At 48.4% G+C, this 14381-nt stretch overlaps 1 protein-coding gene across 8 annotated transcripts in view; it reads left to right on the top strand.

Annotated features, from left to right (window-relative positions):
• PAX6 (paired box 6) overlaps positions 1-10789 on the top strand; it is an 18533-nt gene extending 7744 nt beyond the window's left edge. For 3 of the 8 annotated variants that reach the window (XM_086614049.1, XM_086614048.1, XM_086614050.1), the window contains exons 3-11: positions 259-300; positions 394-609; positions 1154-1319; positions 5847-6005; positions 6830-6912; positions 7183-7333; positions 7458-7573; positions 9699-9849; positions 10704-10789. In XM_086614049.1, the coding sequence (XP_086470175.1) occupies positions 259-300; positions 394-609; positions 1154-1319; positions 5847-6005; positions 6830-6912; positions 7183-7333; positions 7458-7573; positions 9699-9849; positions 10704-10789 (1170 nt within the window). The remainder of the gene's footprint in view (positions 1-258; positions 301-393; positions 610-1153; positions 1320-5846; positions 6006-6829; positions 6913-7182; positions 7334-7457; positions 7574-9698; positions 9850-10703) is intronic. The other 5 variants (XM_086614055.1, XM_086614053.1, XM_086614056.1 and 2 more) reach the window with 5 other exon arrangements.
• The last annotated feature ends 3592 nt before the right edge of the window (positions 10790-14381 follow it).

Genomic DNA, 14381 nt, shown 5'->3' with positions numbered 1-14381 from the left:
GTCCCCCGCAAATACTCTGTCTAAGAGCAGTGAGGACGATGGAGACTAGTCTGGCGTAGCTATTGTTCGCATTTAAGGCGTATTTTAACATTAATACTAAAAGAATTACGTTTTGACCAGATTTTTTTTTCTTCCAAATGTTTTTAAAGTATCACTTTTGTAGAGGGAAGGGCCACGAATGTAATTTTTTTTTTAAGAAAAAAAAAATACTTTCTAAGTAAGTTCTCATACCATTTAAGGTATATTTTTGTGTTATAGACCCATGCAGATGCAAAAGTCCAAGTGCTGGACAATCAAAACGTAAGCTTGTCATTGTTTAATGCATACTTAAACAATTTTATTTTTGTCTTGAAATTATTAATAATGTGATTTTCTGTCCGCTTCCCTATCCAGGTGTCGAATGGATGTGTGAGTAAAATTTTGGGCAGGTATTACGAAACTGGCTCCATCAGACCCAGGGCAATCGGAGGTAGTAAACCGAGAGTAGCGACTCCAGAAGTTGTAAGCAAAATAGCGCAGTATAAACGAGAGTGCCCCTCCATCTTTGCGTGGGAGATTCGAGACAGATTACTATCAGAGGGGGTCTGTACCAACGATAATATACCCAGTGTAAGTTCATGAAAAAAACCTTCCTGTGTGCTGTGTACAATGCTGGGTAGCCGTAGCGAGCCTCTGCTTCCTTTGTTTTGATATCAGATGAGAGGATAGCAGGTTCACATCATTTGCATGTGGCAGGGTCAGACGCATTTTTTCATACAGAATCTGACAAATGCCTTTAAGGAGGGGGAAAAAAAATAAATAAAAAAATATGCGGGTCACCCCTGCGCCTGGCGCCTCAGGACTGCGAGCATCAGTCGAAGCCATCACTCTGGTTTTGCAGGGTTGGGTTTGGGGCTTTTTTTTTTTCTTCTTCTTTTTTTTTTTTTTTTTTTTTTTTTCCCCTTGGTGTGTTTGTTTGTTTGCACCACCACCAGCAGTGAGCGAGTCGGGGCGGCCGCAGCGCGCAGCCGGCGCTGGGGGAACCCCTGACTTGCGCCCAGGTCGAGCCGCCCGCAGCGCGGAGGGGGTGCAGAGGGGCGCGGATGTTGCGCGGGTGGCTGGCGGGGAGCGCGCTACCGCACTACCATTGCCTTTCCTGTCCTTTGCCTTCCAGGTGTCGTCGATAAACAGAGTCCTACGCAACCTGGCTAGCGAAAAGCAACAGATGGGTGCCGACGGGATGTACGACAAGCTAAGGATGCTGAACGGGCAGACGGGGACCTGGGGCACCCGGCCCGGATGGTACCCCGGCACCTCGGTACCCGGGCAGCCCGCCCAAGGTAAGGGACAGCCCGGTCGCCGCTCCCCGGCTCGGCTCGGCTCTGCCTCGCCTGGCGGAGGTGGCCCCGACGCGGGTCCCCTTCGCCCCCTCCCCGACCGCCGCCGCCGCGCCGAGGGCGGTGGGTGATTTTCTCAGGACGGTGGCTGAGGGATCTCCTCCCGCCGCCTCCCCGGACAGGTGGGTGGCGGGGGACCGGCGGCCGGGCGGGCTTCCAGCCCCTTCCCCGGCCCCGGCCCGGCGGCGGGCAGGGGAGCCCGGGAGCAGTCGCAGCCAAAGCCGCGGTCGCCGAGCTGCGGTGCCGGCAGCCGGGCGGGTTCCGGGGCTGATCCTTAACCTCGCCCCTCAGCCCGGTAATTAGGGCTCCTGCTCCCTGCCCGGGCCGCCTTCCCGTGCCGGGGTCTCCAAAGGCGGGGGGATCGGTAACTATCTCCGTAGGGCTGATTATAGTTCCTCCTCAATGGACCCGAAACAACTTTGTAAATATAGGAAACTGTTTATCCTGAAGATTAATAGGTATTTGTTGTAGGAATGACAAGGGGATAATATGAAGGATAATGGGATGTTACGTTACATACTTAAGATGGTTAATGGCTTCTTTTTGAATACGGGCTCTGTTGAGGCTCGGCTCTCTCCCTGGCTGTGGTCATTCCTTTAGAAGAGGTGTCTATATACAACAACCTGCTTTTTGTTTTCACCCCGCAAGGAAAAAAAAAATCGGTAACAGTGTGCGGAATATCTGGTACAAAGGATGTTTCTGTCACACGCAAGAATTTGTTATGGGAACAATTCTGTCGCTATGTAATTGCTCATTAGAGATCGTTTTGTTTCTCATTAAGGCGACATGAATAAGCGTCTAGTTGAAGGAGACAGCTGTAGAAATGTTCCACAGGAGACCTCTGGACACGATATGGCACCGCTTGCCAATTAGACATGTCAGTTTTAAGAGAAGAAAACAATCTATGAAGGACACTAGAAAGATAGACCGGAGCCCTCGCTTACCCTCACCCCCATTTTGGTTTTGGTGTGGTTTTTTTTTTTTTTTTTTTTTTTTTTTTTTTTTTTTTTTTTTTTAATTTGTTTTGCCCGGTGTGCCCCCTCGGAGCCGGGACGGACCCTACCGACGGCCGCTCGCCGGCTCGCCTCTACCTGCGGCCCCGGGGCGGGCCAGGGGCTGTCCCTGCCCCGCTGCCGGCATCCCTGCCGCGGCCCGGGACCGGCTCCCCGTCCTTCCTCCTCTGCCCCGTACCCGAGAGCCAAACCGCGGAGAGGTACGTGGCGAAGGGAAGCGCACTTTCCGCCCGTGCGGCTTCAAACGGCCCGGGTGCCCTCCGTTCCCTCTGTGTTTTTTTTTTTGGTGTGTTTTTTTTTTTTTTTCAAGAAAAGGCGTTAAATGGAGAAATTTAGGGCGCCCCCCTGGCTGCCTTCCCCGCCGCAGAGCGGTGTTCCCGGGCCCGGCTCCGCGCGGTGTGCGCGGGTGCGGAGACAACCTGGGGCCAGGCGGTGCCCTTGGGCACCCCAGCGCTGCGGCGGAGTCACCTGTGTCCTGGGGGGGAGGGTGGTGTGGGGGTGCGTGTGTGTCGGTGGAGCTGCTGGGGGCTTCTGGTGACCCCTCCCCGTGGCGTGGGGATGAGCGCAGCTTCCGCAGGGGAGCGCGGGCCCCGGGCAGGAGCGTGGCGGGGCGGGAGGACCCCGGGAGCCCTCTCCCAAATTGCAACCGAAATAAAGCGGTGCGGCTCGGGGCACGGCTGGCTCGGGCCGGGGGTGCGTGTGTGCGTGGGCAGGAGAGGCGAGGAGGAGGCAGGCAGGCACTTAAAACACCCACATCACAAGATTAAAATTAATAAAATGGATTTCCTCTGGAATATTCATGCTCCCTCTAATGTTTTTCCCTTGCAGGGGTATGTTACTGGATTTTAAGAGTCCATTACTCAAAAAGCATAAGGCGAGGTTAGGTCTCAGAGGGGTACAAATATGGTCTCAATCTGATAAACGCCATGCAGCAGTGAATAAAATAATGGATACATGAGGGCTGACAGAACAAAAAGAGACATCTCTATCCGGGAGAAATTCTCCAGTGATTTAGTGGTTTTAGGGATCACCGAGACACTGTTTCTTATCTTTTTTTCCCCCTCCCTCTCTTATAAGACTAAAGCCTTCTATAGGATTTAGACACTTTCTCTTTCAACAGATGCTACAATGTTTTGATCCCAGCTCTATAGCTGAGAGGTGCCGCAATTGGTTTGCTATCTTTTTTTGCTTGTTTTCCGCCTCACTGATTAAGACACTAAGAAACTAAGGAATGATTTTATTTCCCAGCGTCTTTTTTTTTTTTTTTTTTTTTTTTTCCAGGAAACAAATCCTATACCCAGCGTCAGATGGTCTGGCTATAGGATAATAGGGACGGACATTCACTCGCTTTCTTACGGATTAGGTCTGGAAGGTGGAACAGCCCTATTGAGATCGCTCCTTTTAGGGGCTTTTTTATTTTTTTTTTTATTTATTTAAAGCGAAAGGGTGTGTGCGCTCTAAAAAAGAAGATATCGTGATTGTCCGGCAAGGGGGGGTTAAATAATCATAAGGGAGTTTAACTCTAGGCTAAACTTGTCGCTGGCTCAAAGGTTTGGGGGAGACGGGGAGCGCACCGAGACAAGGTTGCAAAAAAACCCGCGGCCTCAAAAGTTAAAAAAAAATAATAGTGGGGTGGGGGGCGGCCGGTTCGGGCCGGCCCTGGGAAGGGCGGGCGCGGCCCCGCGGGTGCCCTCCGCTCCCCGGCGGAGGCCGGGCGCGCTGCCGAGCCCCGACGGCGCGGGGGGCTGCAGGGCGTCCCCGCCGCGTTCGGGCGGCTCCCCCCCCAACCCGCCCCCCTCTCCCCTTCGCCCCCCCGGTCCGCGGCGGTCCGGTCCGTGCGGACAGTGATGGATGAGGGCGGTGGCGGAGGTTAGGCGGCGGCCCCCGCGGCGGGCGGGCGCGGCCCCCGGCGCTGCCACCAGCGCTTGGCAGGGCGGCTGCCCCGCTCCCCGGGCTCGGCGGCTTTGTGTGCCCCTGAAAGGCAGCCCCCTCCCTCCCCACCCCCCCGGCTATTCACCCGCCGCCGGCCGCCTCAATGGGGCTGCGGCCGCCCATATGGTGACCACGGCCGCTGAATCCCTGTGTTTAAATGGGGGAGAAAGTTCGGGTTTTAAAACATTTCAAAGTGGTTGAAAGGGTCCCACCAGATCCTGTCACAATTCCCCCCGAGCTTTGAAGGCCGAGGCCATTGTTCGCCGATTATAAATGATATTACTTTAAAGTTGATTTCCCACAATATTTAAAGGATGTAGCGGGAGTATCGCTATTTATTTTTGGCGTAACTTTTCAAGGGAATTAGCATAAGTAGCCCATGCGTCCCTCATCCCGTCTGCCCCTTTATGCGACATCAAAACGCCTCGAAAAATATGCTTTGAAAGGAGAAGGAGAGCTAATGTAGGGACAACGACTTCTCTGCCTCGGCCGAAGCGCCCGTTTCGTTTCACCCGTGGCGGCCTGGGGTGCCCGCGGAGCCCCGCAAAGCCGGCCGGACCCGGGACGCATCCTTGCAACCGCCCGAAAGGAGAGCACAATGAAACTTTCCCCTGTTTAATGACAGAAATTACATTAAAAGTGGTGGAAATGCCCTAATTAAAAATGTACCGCTTAAATGATATGCCAAACGCTCAGCTGCAGAATAGCGTATTTAGCTAGTTAGTGAACTCGCTACTATTTCTTTTAAAATTACATGTTAAAATTTTAAAAGAAATCTTACTTTTCTCTGGTGCAACACATTACAAAGAATGGACAGTCCTTTTATCTAAATATAAAATTCCATTTTCAGCAATTATAGCCTGTTCTTGGTGATGATATAATTACAGCTGTGCTCAGTAATAGGTGTCAAGGCAATGCACACTCATACAATAGTTGAATAAAACTGCAGAACAATGCAGGCACTTCTAAATTCACAACCTTTAAAATGAAATTGACTGTGCAGAATTCAAATAAAAACTGGATAAATATTTTTTAAAAAAGATTACAAGCTTGGTTTGGTTTCTTAATAGCATTTTCTGCAAACCTATCAACATCTAATTGATTAGACAGGAATTACTGATTATAGATAATCTGAAATACTGAACATCACTATTTTAAATATAGCAATAGGTAAATAAATGCAGCAGACAGAGGAGACTGCCATGGTACTTCAGCAGCGATTCATGGAAACAATCACTTTCAGGGGAAAGTATTTTTATGTGGGTTTTATTCCAGAGGAAAAACAAAATGAAATTAAGACTAGGTGATCGTAATTCCTCATCTCTGATGTTTACGATAACGCTGGAAACTGAAATGTTTCCGTGTTACCCGTGTCATTCGCGCAATGTAGCTTTGATACCTGAGACGTTTTTAAGGGAGGGTGTCTGCAAACATGGCCGAACTTGTTTCCAATCGCGTTATTTCTCTGATAGAGATCACAAAACAAGGGTACCTGCGTTTCACTTTCTGACTCTCGGTTCCGCAGATGGCTGTCCGCAACAGGAGGGAGGAGGGGAAAACACTAACTCCATCAGCTCTAACGGAGAAGATTCAGACGAGGCCCAAATGAGACTCCAGCTGAAAAGAAAGCTGCAGAGAAATAGGACATCCTTTACCCAAGAGCAAATCGAAGCCCTTGAGAAAGGTGAGTGACATTTTCCTACGGCTGAAGCAGGAGAGCAAAGCAAAATGTGCCCTGGCTGTATTAAGAGCTGAACTGAAACATGGCCTTCACGTGCCTTATATATGTGTATATATTTTAAGTCCATGCCCTTTTATTCATTGAGCTCCAAATATTCATCGATGGCTGTGGTATGCACCAAAAAGCTGTGAAAAGCTTTTCAAAGGGAACGTACTCAGGGCAGAGATTGTACCAAACCATCGGCGTTACACCCTGGGCTCCTCTCACGGGGGATAAATCTCCTGCTGACTGTGCCGCGTCCCCGGCCGAGCTGTGTTGCCGTATGCCGGGAAGGCAAGGGCAGGCAGCTGGGGCTGGCAGCAGCCCTCTGTGCCTGCCCCCACGCTCGCTCCCAGTCCCCAGCGCTGCTGCCGCTGCCCGGGGCTGGGAGCAGGTGCCCTTTTCCCTGACTGGCCTGGGCGCACCTCGCCTCCGACCCACTGCGGATCTTTGTTCTTATTTTCCGCTGTTATTTAGCGATGTGCCATTTCACTTCTTGGTGACAGGGTCAGAGCTGCCTTGGGGACCCCCTCAGCGGAGGCAGAAGCCCTCACTGCTTCTTGAAAGATGCAGCGTTGCGCCCAAGCCTGCCTACCCCTTGAGCAATACTCCCCAGCAGGCAAGGCATCCTCCTTCCTAACGCGCACACACACAGAGAAAGCTCAGCTTTGCCTTTACAGCCATGTTTCTTGAGAGCATTTAGAGCATAAGGCAGTGCAGGAACGACTCGGACTACAGTCGGCCACATTAACTCTTTGCAACTAACGTGGCAATATTTCCTTCTGCAGAATTTGAGAGGACCCACTACCCCGATGTGTTTGCAAGAGAGAGACTAGCTGCTAAAATAGACCTGCCTGAAGCAAGGATACAGGTACTGAGCTGCTGTGCAATTACAACTATTATTATCTTTTACTATTACTATTCTAATTTTGTTATTCCTGGCTTCTCAAAGCACAGGGCAGTCCCCATTTATGATCGCATGTTTGTCCTTCTCCTCCTTCAGGAAAATAACAGCAGCTGGGGTTTGCTTTCACACACTGCTTTGCCACGCTGCAAGCCAGCTTTCTATCAGCGTGGCCCTCAGTTACGTGGGGGAGGTCCCTCTAAGCCCATTCACGTCTCTCAAACACTGTATTTTCAGGTGTGGTTTTCTAACAGAAGGGCCAAGTGGAGAAGGGAAGAGAAGCTGAGGAACCAGCGAAGACAAGCCAGCAACACTCCCAGCCACATTCCCATCAGTAGTAGTTTCAGCACAAGCGTTTACCAGCCGATCCCGCAACCGACCACCCCCGGTAATGCCACCAACCCGCTCATGTTCATCCATCCTTTTTGGGAAAGCGAGACTCTGAGACTGTATCGCCGACTGTTAATTGTGGTTAAACTAATGTGTTCATCTATCTGTCTATTCTATTATAGTTTCCTCTTTCACATCAGGTTCCATGTTGGGCAGAACGGACACAGCGCTCACAAACACGTACAGCGCGCTGCCGCCCATGCCTAGCTTCACCATGGCCAACAACCTGCCTATGCAAGTAAGTCTGGCGCTGCTGCTGCCATGGCACAATGTTCCCTCAGGACCTGGTGACCCCGGGGGTGTGCGGGAGCATGGGCAGGGACCCTTCCTCTGCAGGACGGGGAGTTATGGACCCAAACCACGCTGCAGGGAAACCAGCACCGAAGGCTTCCCCGGCATCTGAAAAGATGCCCAATTTTGGGAGAATCACAAGGGAAAGGGCACTGTAAGTCCTGGTGCTCAACAAGCACCTTTTTCTGTATTTTAAAAGAGAAAGGTCCTCAAAATTGCAAGGCAACAAATCTGGGATGAAAAAACGCTTTTTGGGAAAAAAACCACAGTTAACCTATGGAACTCACTGGCGCAGTACTGTGGAAATTGCCGCCTGAATAAGGTGCTGGAGGAATCCGACCTTCTCGGTGTAGGTAATGAGGCAGTGGCGGTGCATTAGGAACACCTGAGAGAGGGAAGGATGTGATTAGCATCAGTGGTTATGCCAGCTAAGCCAGAATTGCAAGAGCTGTCAATCCTCATGCCTGAAAGCATTAGCTGATCACCAGCTGGGTTAGGAAGAAATCTATTCCTTTGGGGTCTGTTTCTATAGACCTTTCAGATGCAAAATTCCTCCTTTTTTAATGGTGGGGTTGGCCTAGGAAGGTGCTGGCCAATTACGGGAGTTTTACAGCTTTGTCTGAGGCACACAGCATTGACCACTGCTGGAGACAGGCGAGCAGATTAGAGAGCCTGACTCCTTCGCTGTGGCAATTACTATGTTACTAATTGCTGAACCAAAATTAACTGAATAAAGTTAGAGTCTTGCAAGTCCGCGGAAAGAAATGACGTTGCCTAGGTCACTATTTCGTGACGTTGGGGAGGCCGGCAGTGCCGTTCCCGGCAGCGGGCTGAGAGCAGATGACAAAAGATCAAAAGGCTGATACAGGAGAGGACCCTTGGGAAAGCAGGAGACCCCTGATTTACCGTTGGGCACCTGGGCAGGGACCTGGCATGTGCGAGCCATTCTGGAAAGTCCTGCCTACGTGGCCACCACGGCGTGATGGCCACGCGATGTCAGAGCAGGAGATTTGGCAGCCGAACCGTTGGCATTTCCCTGCGGACACACAGTGCATTGCTGGTTCTCCCAGAGCACAGTGTGTGTGTTTAGTGAGCGAGGCTGTCAGGATTTTCGGAGACGGCATGAGTCGGGGATGTGCAGACGGAGGAAATATGCACAGACGTGTCGAGTCTCGTGTGCTCAGAGCGGGAATTACTCATTCTGCTTCCTGTTCCTCCGCTGCCTCCGTTTCGGGGCTGCACCATTCCCTAATACTGCAGCACCCCGAAACAGGTGCCTCTGCTTGATCCATCCCCGGCACCATTCCATCCTTCACCCCCTGCTCCCAGCTGCTCTCCCCCCTGGCAGATGTGATTTTAGGGACTGGAGTTTAGGTAAATGGAGATGTCCAGTCTCCTGGGATGCTGCTGGTATGGGTTGGAGGTGACTGCAGCTCTGATGCGGGATCAACACATTCATATGTGTGGATTTGGGGTGACCGAGGCTCTGAAGGGGGATCAACGCACACAGTGCATTGATCCCCCTTCAGAGCCTCGGTCACCCCAAATCCATACATCATCTGTGTGTATGTGCAACATGCTTGCAGATGCAGGTCCAACCTGGCGTAACCGACCAGTGTGCCTCAGTGGAGTAACTTTTAGTTACATCCCTACTAGCTTTGAGTTACACCACTAAATGTGAGATAAGATGCCAGCCTTGCCCTGTCTCTCTGTGGCTGCAAATGGCACGAGACATCTTTCTTCTACATAAGTACAAACAAGGCCTTTGGTTCCTTGGCTTAGGTAGGTAACACTTTCGTTAGCAACTAGACGTAGGCATCTGCTGGCCAAACGCATCTGAAAAACATGCCGGTGGTTGGCCACATCATTTCTTTAGACCAAAGACCTCTGGGAAGAGGCTGCTTAGTTAAGCTCTTAAATAGGAATTCACATCTAGGTCCATTAATTTGAAACTGAAACTTGTTTTGGCTTGTGCACGCTGCTTCTGAGGGCTGGCACATCGATCTAGAAGAACGTGATGCTGCGTTTACCTTGGTTGATATTTAACACTGTTTTATCCTTTGCTCCCATAGCCCCCGGTACCCAGCCAGACCTCCTCCTACTCTTGCATGCTGCCCACCAGTCCATCGGTGAATGGCCGGAGCTATGATACATACACCCCTCCTCACATGCAGACACACATGAACAGCCAGCCGATGGGCACCTCTGGCACCACTTCCACAGGTGAGTGGCCCCGCGCTCCCCCCGTGGCTTCCTTGCTCTGACCATCAGGTTTTTCACATGTATTCACTGGGAGAAGTCTCTCCCCGTCGCTGGGAGAGGCCTCTCTGTCGGCTTTAGTAGCTGCTGAACCGGGTAGAAGATGAAAACGTATAACCTTGAGGGCTAGAGCAGAAACTCTGACTTTTAAGCTGCTGCTGGAGGGGTAGACGAAAGACGGCTGATTAACAGCAGTGGTGTTTGGATAGCGGTACAGTGGAAAGCTCTTCAGTGGGGCCCCCATCTCGCAAAATCTTCCCTGCATAATTAATTTCTAAAACAGCATTTATTTCACCGCTAAATTCCAGCGGAGATACTCACGCTTGTGAAGCTAAGCGTACGTTAAAGTGTTTGCAGGACTGGGCATGTTTTTCTACTTTGTCTGTGTCAGGCTATTTTTTGCTAAAGATTTGAAGTTATTGAAAAGGCAGGTAACTAGTAGAATTATTAACCTATGCATAAGAAGGCAAAACAAGGTAAAAAAGGGTAAGCGTCAGCATAAGCAGGAGCAAGCCAGACACCTTTTAAAAGAATAGAAATGCTCAGCATATTTTGGGCTGAATTCTCAATTGATACAAATGAGCCGAGGCTCTGGCATTTATCTCAAAGCATGACAGTTTATTTATAACAACAAATCAGTGAGATGTGCATAGGTTTTTAAAATACACACCCCATCCCCCTCCATCTGATTCTGCAGGCTGGTAGATGGTGAGATTTAATACTTACTGGAATACAAGCACAAATCTGTGAAACTGTAAAGCAAAAATTGTGCTATGTATAGAAAAACTAAAACATCCATTTTCCCCCTCGATTTTCAGGTCTCATTTCCCCTGGAGTGTCAGTTCCAGTTCAAGTTCCTGGTAGTGAACCTGATATGTCTCAATACTGGCCAAGATTACAGTAAAACATGTGTTAATTCTGTAAATGACTATATGGACAACAGTTGGATGTTCAGCAGTATTTTATAAAGGAAGAATGGCTCTCAGAGTACTTCTGTACTGCAACTGTGCCCTATGCTGTAACACATGGAAAAGACTTTCACATGGACCTTTGTACACTGAAGGCATTATATCAGTTGGAACAAATCTTCATTTTGGTATCCAAACTTTTATTCATTTTGGTGTATTATTTGTAAATGGGCATTTGTATGTTATAATGAAAAAAAAAACAAAAAAGAACAATGTAGACTGGATGGATGTTTGATCTGTGTTGGTCATGAAGTTGTTTTAAAAAAAAAAGAAAAGGAAAAAAAAAAAGAAGCCATGATCAACAAGCTTTGCCACGAATTTAAGAGTTTTATCAAGATATATCGAATACTTCTACCAATCTGTTCATAGATTATGGATTGATGTTCCAAGTTTGTATCATTCCATTGCATATAATTAAACCTGGAACAATACGCACTAGATTTATGTAAGAAAAATATCTGTTGGTATTTCCAAAGGTTGTTAACGGCTGAAGCTATGTGCAAACAGGGGTTAAGAGAGAACTTCGGTGAAGAAAAGAGTTTGATAGATAAAAGGTAGATTGTGTCTTCGATATAATCCAATTTGTTTTATGTCGAAATGTAAGTATTTGTCTTCCCTAGAAATCTCCCAGAATGATTTCTATAATAAAGTTAATTTCATTTATATTTGACAAGAATATTCTATAGATGTTTTATACACATTTTCATGCATCATACGTTTCTTTTTGGTCGGCAAGAGTTAATTGTTCTTAGATATAGTTGTACTACTGTTCACAGTCCAATCATTTTTGTGCATCTAGAATTCATTCCTAATCAATTAAAAGTGCTTGCAAGAGTTTTAAACTTAAGTGTTTTGAAGTTGTTCACAACTACATATCAAAATTAACCATTGTTGATTGTAAAAACCATGCCAAAGCCTTTGTATTTCCTTTATTATACTATTTTCTTTTTAACCTTATAGTGTGGTGTTGCAAATTTTGTTACTGTGTTAGGTTAATCTCATTAAGTTTTATTTTGAATCTATTTTCAGTTTTCAATAAGGAGGGAACGTTTTTACAGACTTTCAGCCCTTCCACCAGCCTGTAATTTGGGCTAACAAAAAGAAGATAGGTTCACGTATCTAATTGCAGCTGAGAGCAGGAGGAGGCTGTTTATTTAGCTCGGGTTTCCGGGGATGCTCTAAATGAACTCCAGAATCCAGCAGAATTTCCAGCGGGGAGTTTGCATCGTGTCAGTCAGTGGTGGAGACGCGATGCACGCTCGTGTCTGTTGTAGTTATACATAAAGTCCATATAGACCATATACACACAAATCTACGTTCCTGACTTCTAAAAATTGTTTTTGTTAGGATGTTTAAAAAGAAAAGAACCAAAACCCAGCTGTGTTTTTAACAGGCTCTTTGGGAGAGTGAATGCCATCCCTTTATATTGCCACACAGCACAATCTTAGTGTAATTTTCCATTGAACTTGTAACCTGGTTAATACCTCAATGCGCTTTGTGTGAGGGTTGTTAGTGTGGGCGTGGGTGGAGAGCTGCATGTCAAGGAATAATGAGAGAAGACAAATCAACAGGCAACAACAATGCGAGCTGGGACTGGCTAGTGAAAGCTAAAGGCCTTTAGTCACTGGCAGGGAAATCTAAACATTCCCATATCTATGAAGCTGGCTCATTGTGGTGCAGTTGTTACTTGCGATGCTGTGCTGAAAAAGGGATCTCATGATTAAAAAGCCAGTATGCAGGGAGTTTTGAGTCAAAGCACAGGCATCATGAGCAGCCTTTGTAAAGCAAAGATACTATCTAGGCTGGTTATGTTTTCCTTTCGGCATATTTGTCACTGCAGATAACACTTCGCTGTAAACTTGGAGTAGCAGAGTTGTGGTGCTGAGGTAGTCACGATGCTGCAGACAAGACTAAATGCACGTAAATTCCGAATCCTTTAGGGACAAAGAGCAGCTTCATTCAAAGCATGAGACGATGGTTAGTAAAACCAAGAGCCCAAAGCAAGCAAAAATGTGCAAAACCAGTAGATTAAAGTATTTCTTTTTAATCGATACTGGTCAGTTATAAGTATATTCGTTATACCAGCACTACGTAGTTTGAATTACCTGGAAGCCATGCATTGGCAAATATTAATGAAACATGGATTTTTAAAATATTTATATATATTTTTAACAGACATGCACATGCTCATTATATATTTGTAAGATACGGATAGACCGCATTAAACACCACAATAAGCAGGTCCCTTCTTGCATAGCTAGATCGATTCTGGGAACAATTAATTACAGGTACGAACCCAGCATTTATATAGCCACTTAGCGTGTTTATACCTACTAACGTACTGTGTTATCTAAATGCCAACTTCTGCTCAACCAGGAATGGAAATGAGCTTCACGTCCCTTCCTTTCCCGAGAGCTTTTGTGCCGCGGATGCTGTTTCTGCAGGTGCCGATACGTGGGCAGAGGCAGCTCCTCGCAGCTCTTCCCTGCCCTTCCTGGGTTTTCCCTGCCTTGCACTTCCATAGCCTGCGGTCCAGCTGCTGGTGGCCTCCATCGAGCCATTGCCAGCCCTCTACGCTCCTTCTAAAGCCTTCTTCAGCCTTTCACAGCCCCGCACCTCTGCAATCGCAGCAACGCTACAAAGCGGTTGCGTGCACGGATGAACCTTGAGCTTATTTTGGTGACAGGCTAGCTGGCCGCGGCAGAGAGGAGACGTTTCTGGCTCACTGGCTCATTATTGTGCCCTACGGAAGGAGGTCGGCGGGGAAAAGTCCCTGGCTGGCTGCACATCGGGAAGAAGTTAGGGCATTCAGTCCCCAGAGCGTTGCTTGCCTTGAAGAGCTGCTGCTGCGCGCGCCGGGGTCTCTGCGGGTTACAGGCAGCCTTGCACCGCACGTAACGTCCATAGCCCCGTCCAGAGCCTTTTCCCAGGGCGAGTCAGGGCGCGGGGCTGAGTGCGCAGGGGCTCCTGTGCCCGGGCAGCAGTGCCAGCTCCCGGTCACTTGCTGGGGGCCAGGAGAGACCCCGGAGCATCCCCAGCGCCCGACCTGCCAAGGGGCGAGGGGGCTGTGTGCGGCTGCGCGGCGACGGGCTGCCTCGCCAGACACCGCTACCAGCTGCATCAGCAGGAAATGAAAATCTTCAGCGTGCTCTGAACAGCCTCTGACACCCGTTTGCGTTGCCTTTCTTCTTCTAGAGCCATATTGCTCACGGAGACGGAAATCTGCTGTAACGTATTGCTCAGCGTAACACAGCAATTTCCAAGGGTCTCCTCTTTTTACCAGGGAAATTAGTGGGAGTTTTGCTATTGATTTCAACAGGAACGAGACATTTCTGTGCATTTGGTTAAAATGTATTTCATAATAACACCTTATACTTTATTTATAAGCCCCTCCTAAGGCATTTCACAAATTATAGTCACACAAGAATTGATGTGTGAGCGCTGTCTTAATAACACTGTATTTTGTATTTCAAATATTGTGTTCTAGATACAATATTTACATTCACAAGTGAAAAGGCTGCTAACCTA

Source organism: Tauraco erythrolophus, chromosome 6 (assembly GCF_009769465.1).
Source record: "Tauraco erythrolophus isolate bTauEry1 chromosome 6, bTauEry1.pri, whole genome shotgun sequence".
Taxonomy (NCBI): domain Eukaryota; kingdom Metazoa; phylum Chordata; class Aves; order Musophagiformes; family Musophagidae; genus Tauraco; species Tauraco erythrolophus.
The sequence above is the reverse complement of the archived record's forward strand: the minus strand, read 5'-3'. Positions and strand labels throughout refer to the sequence as shown.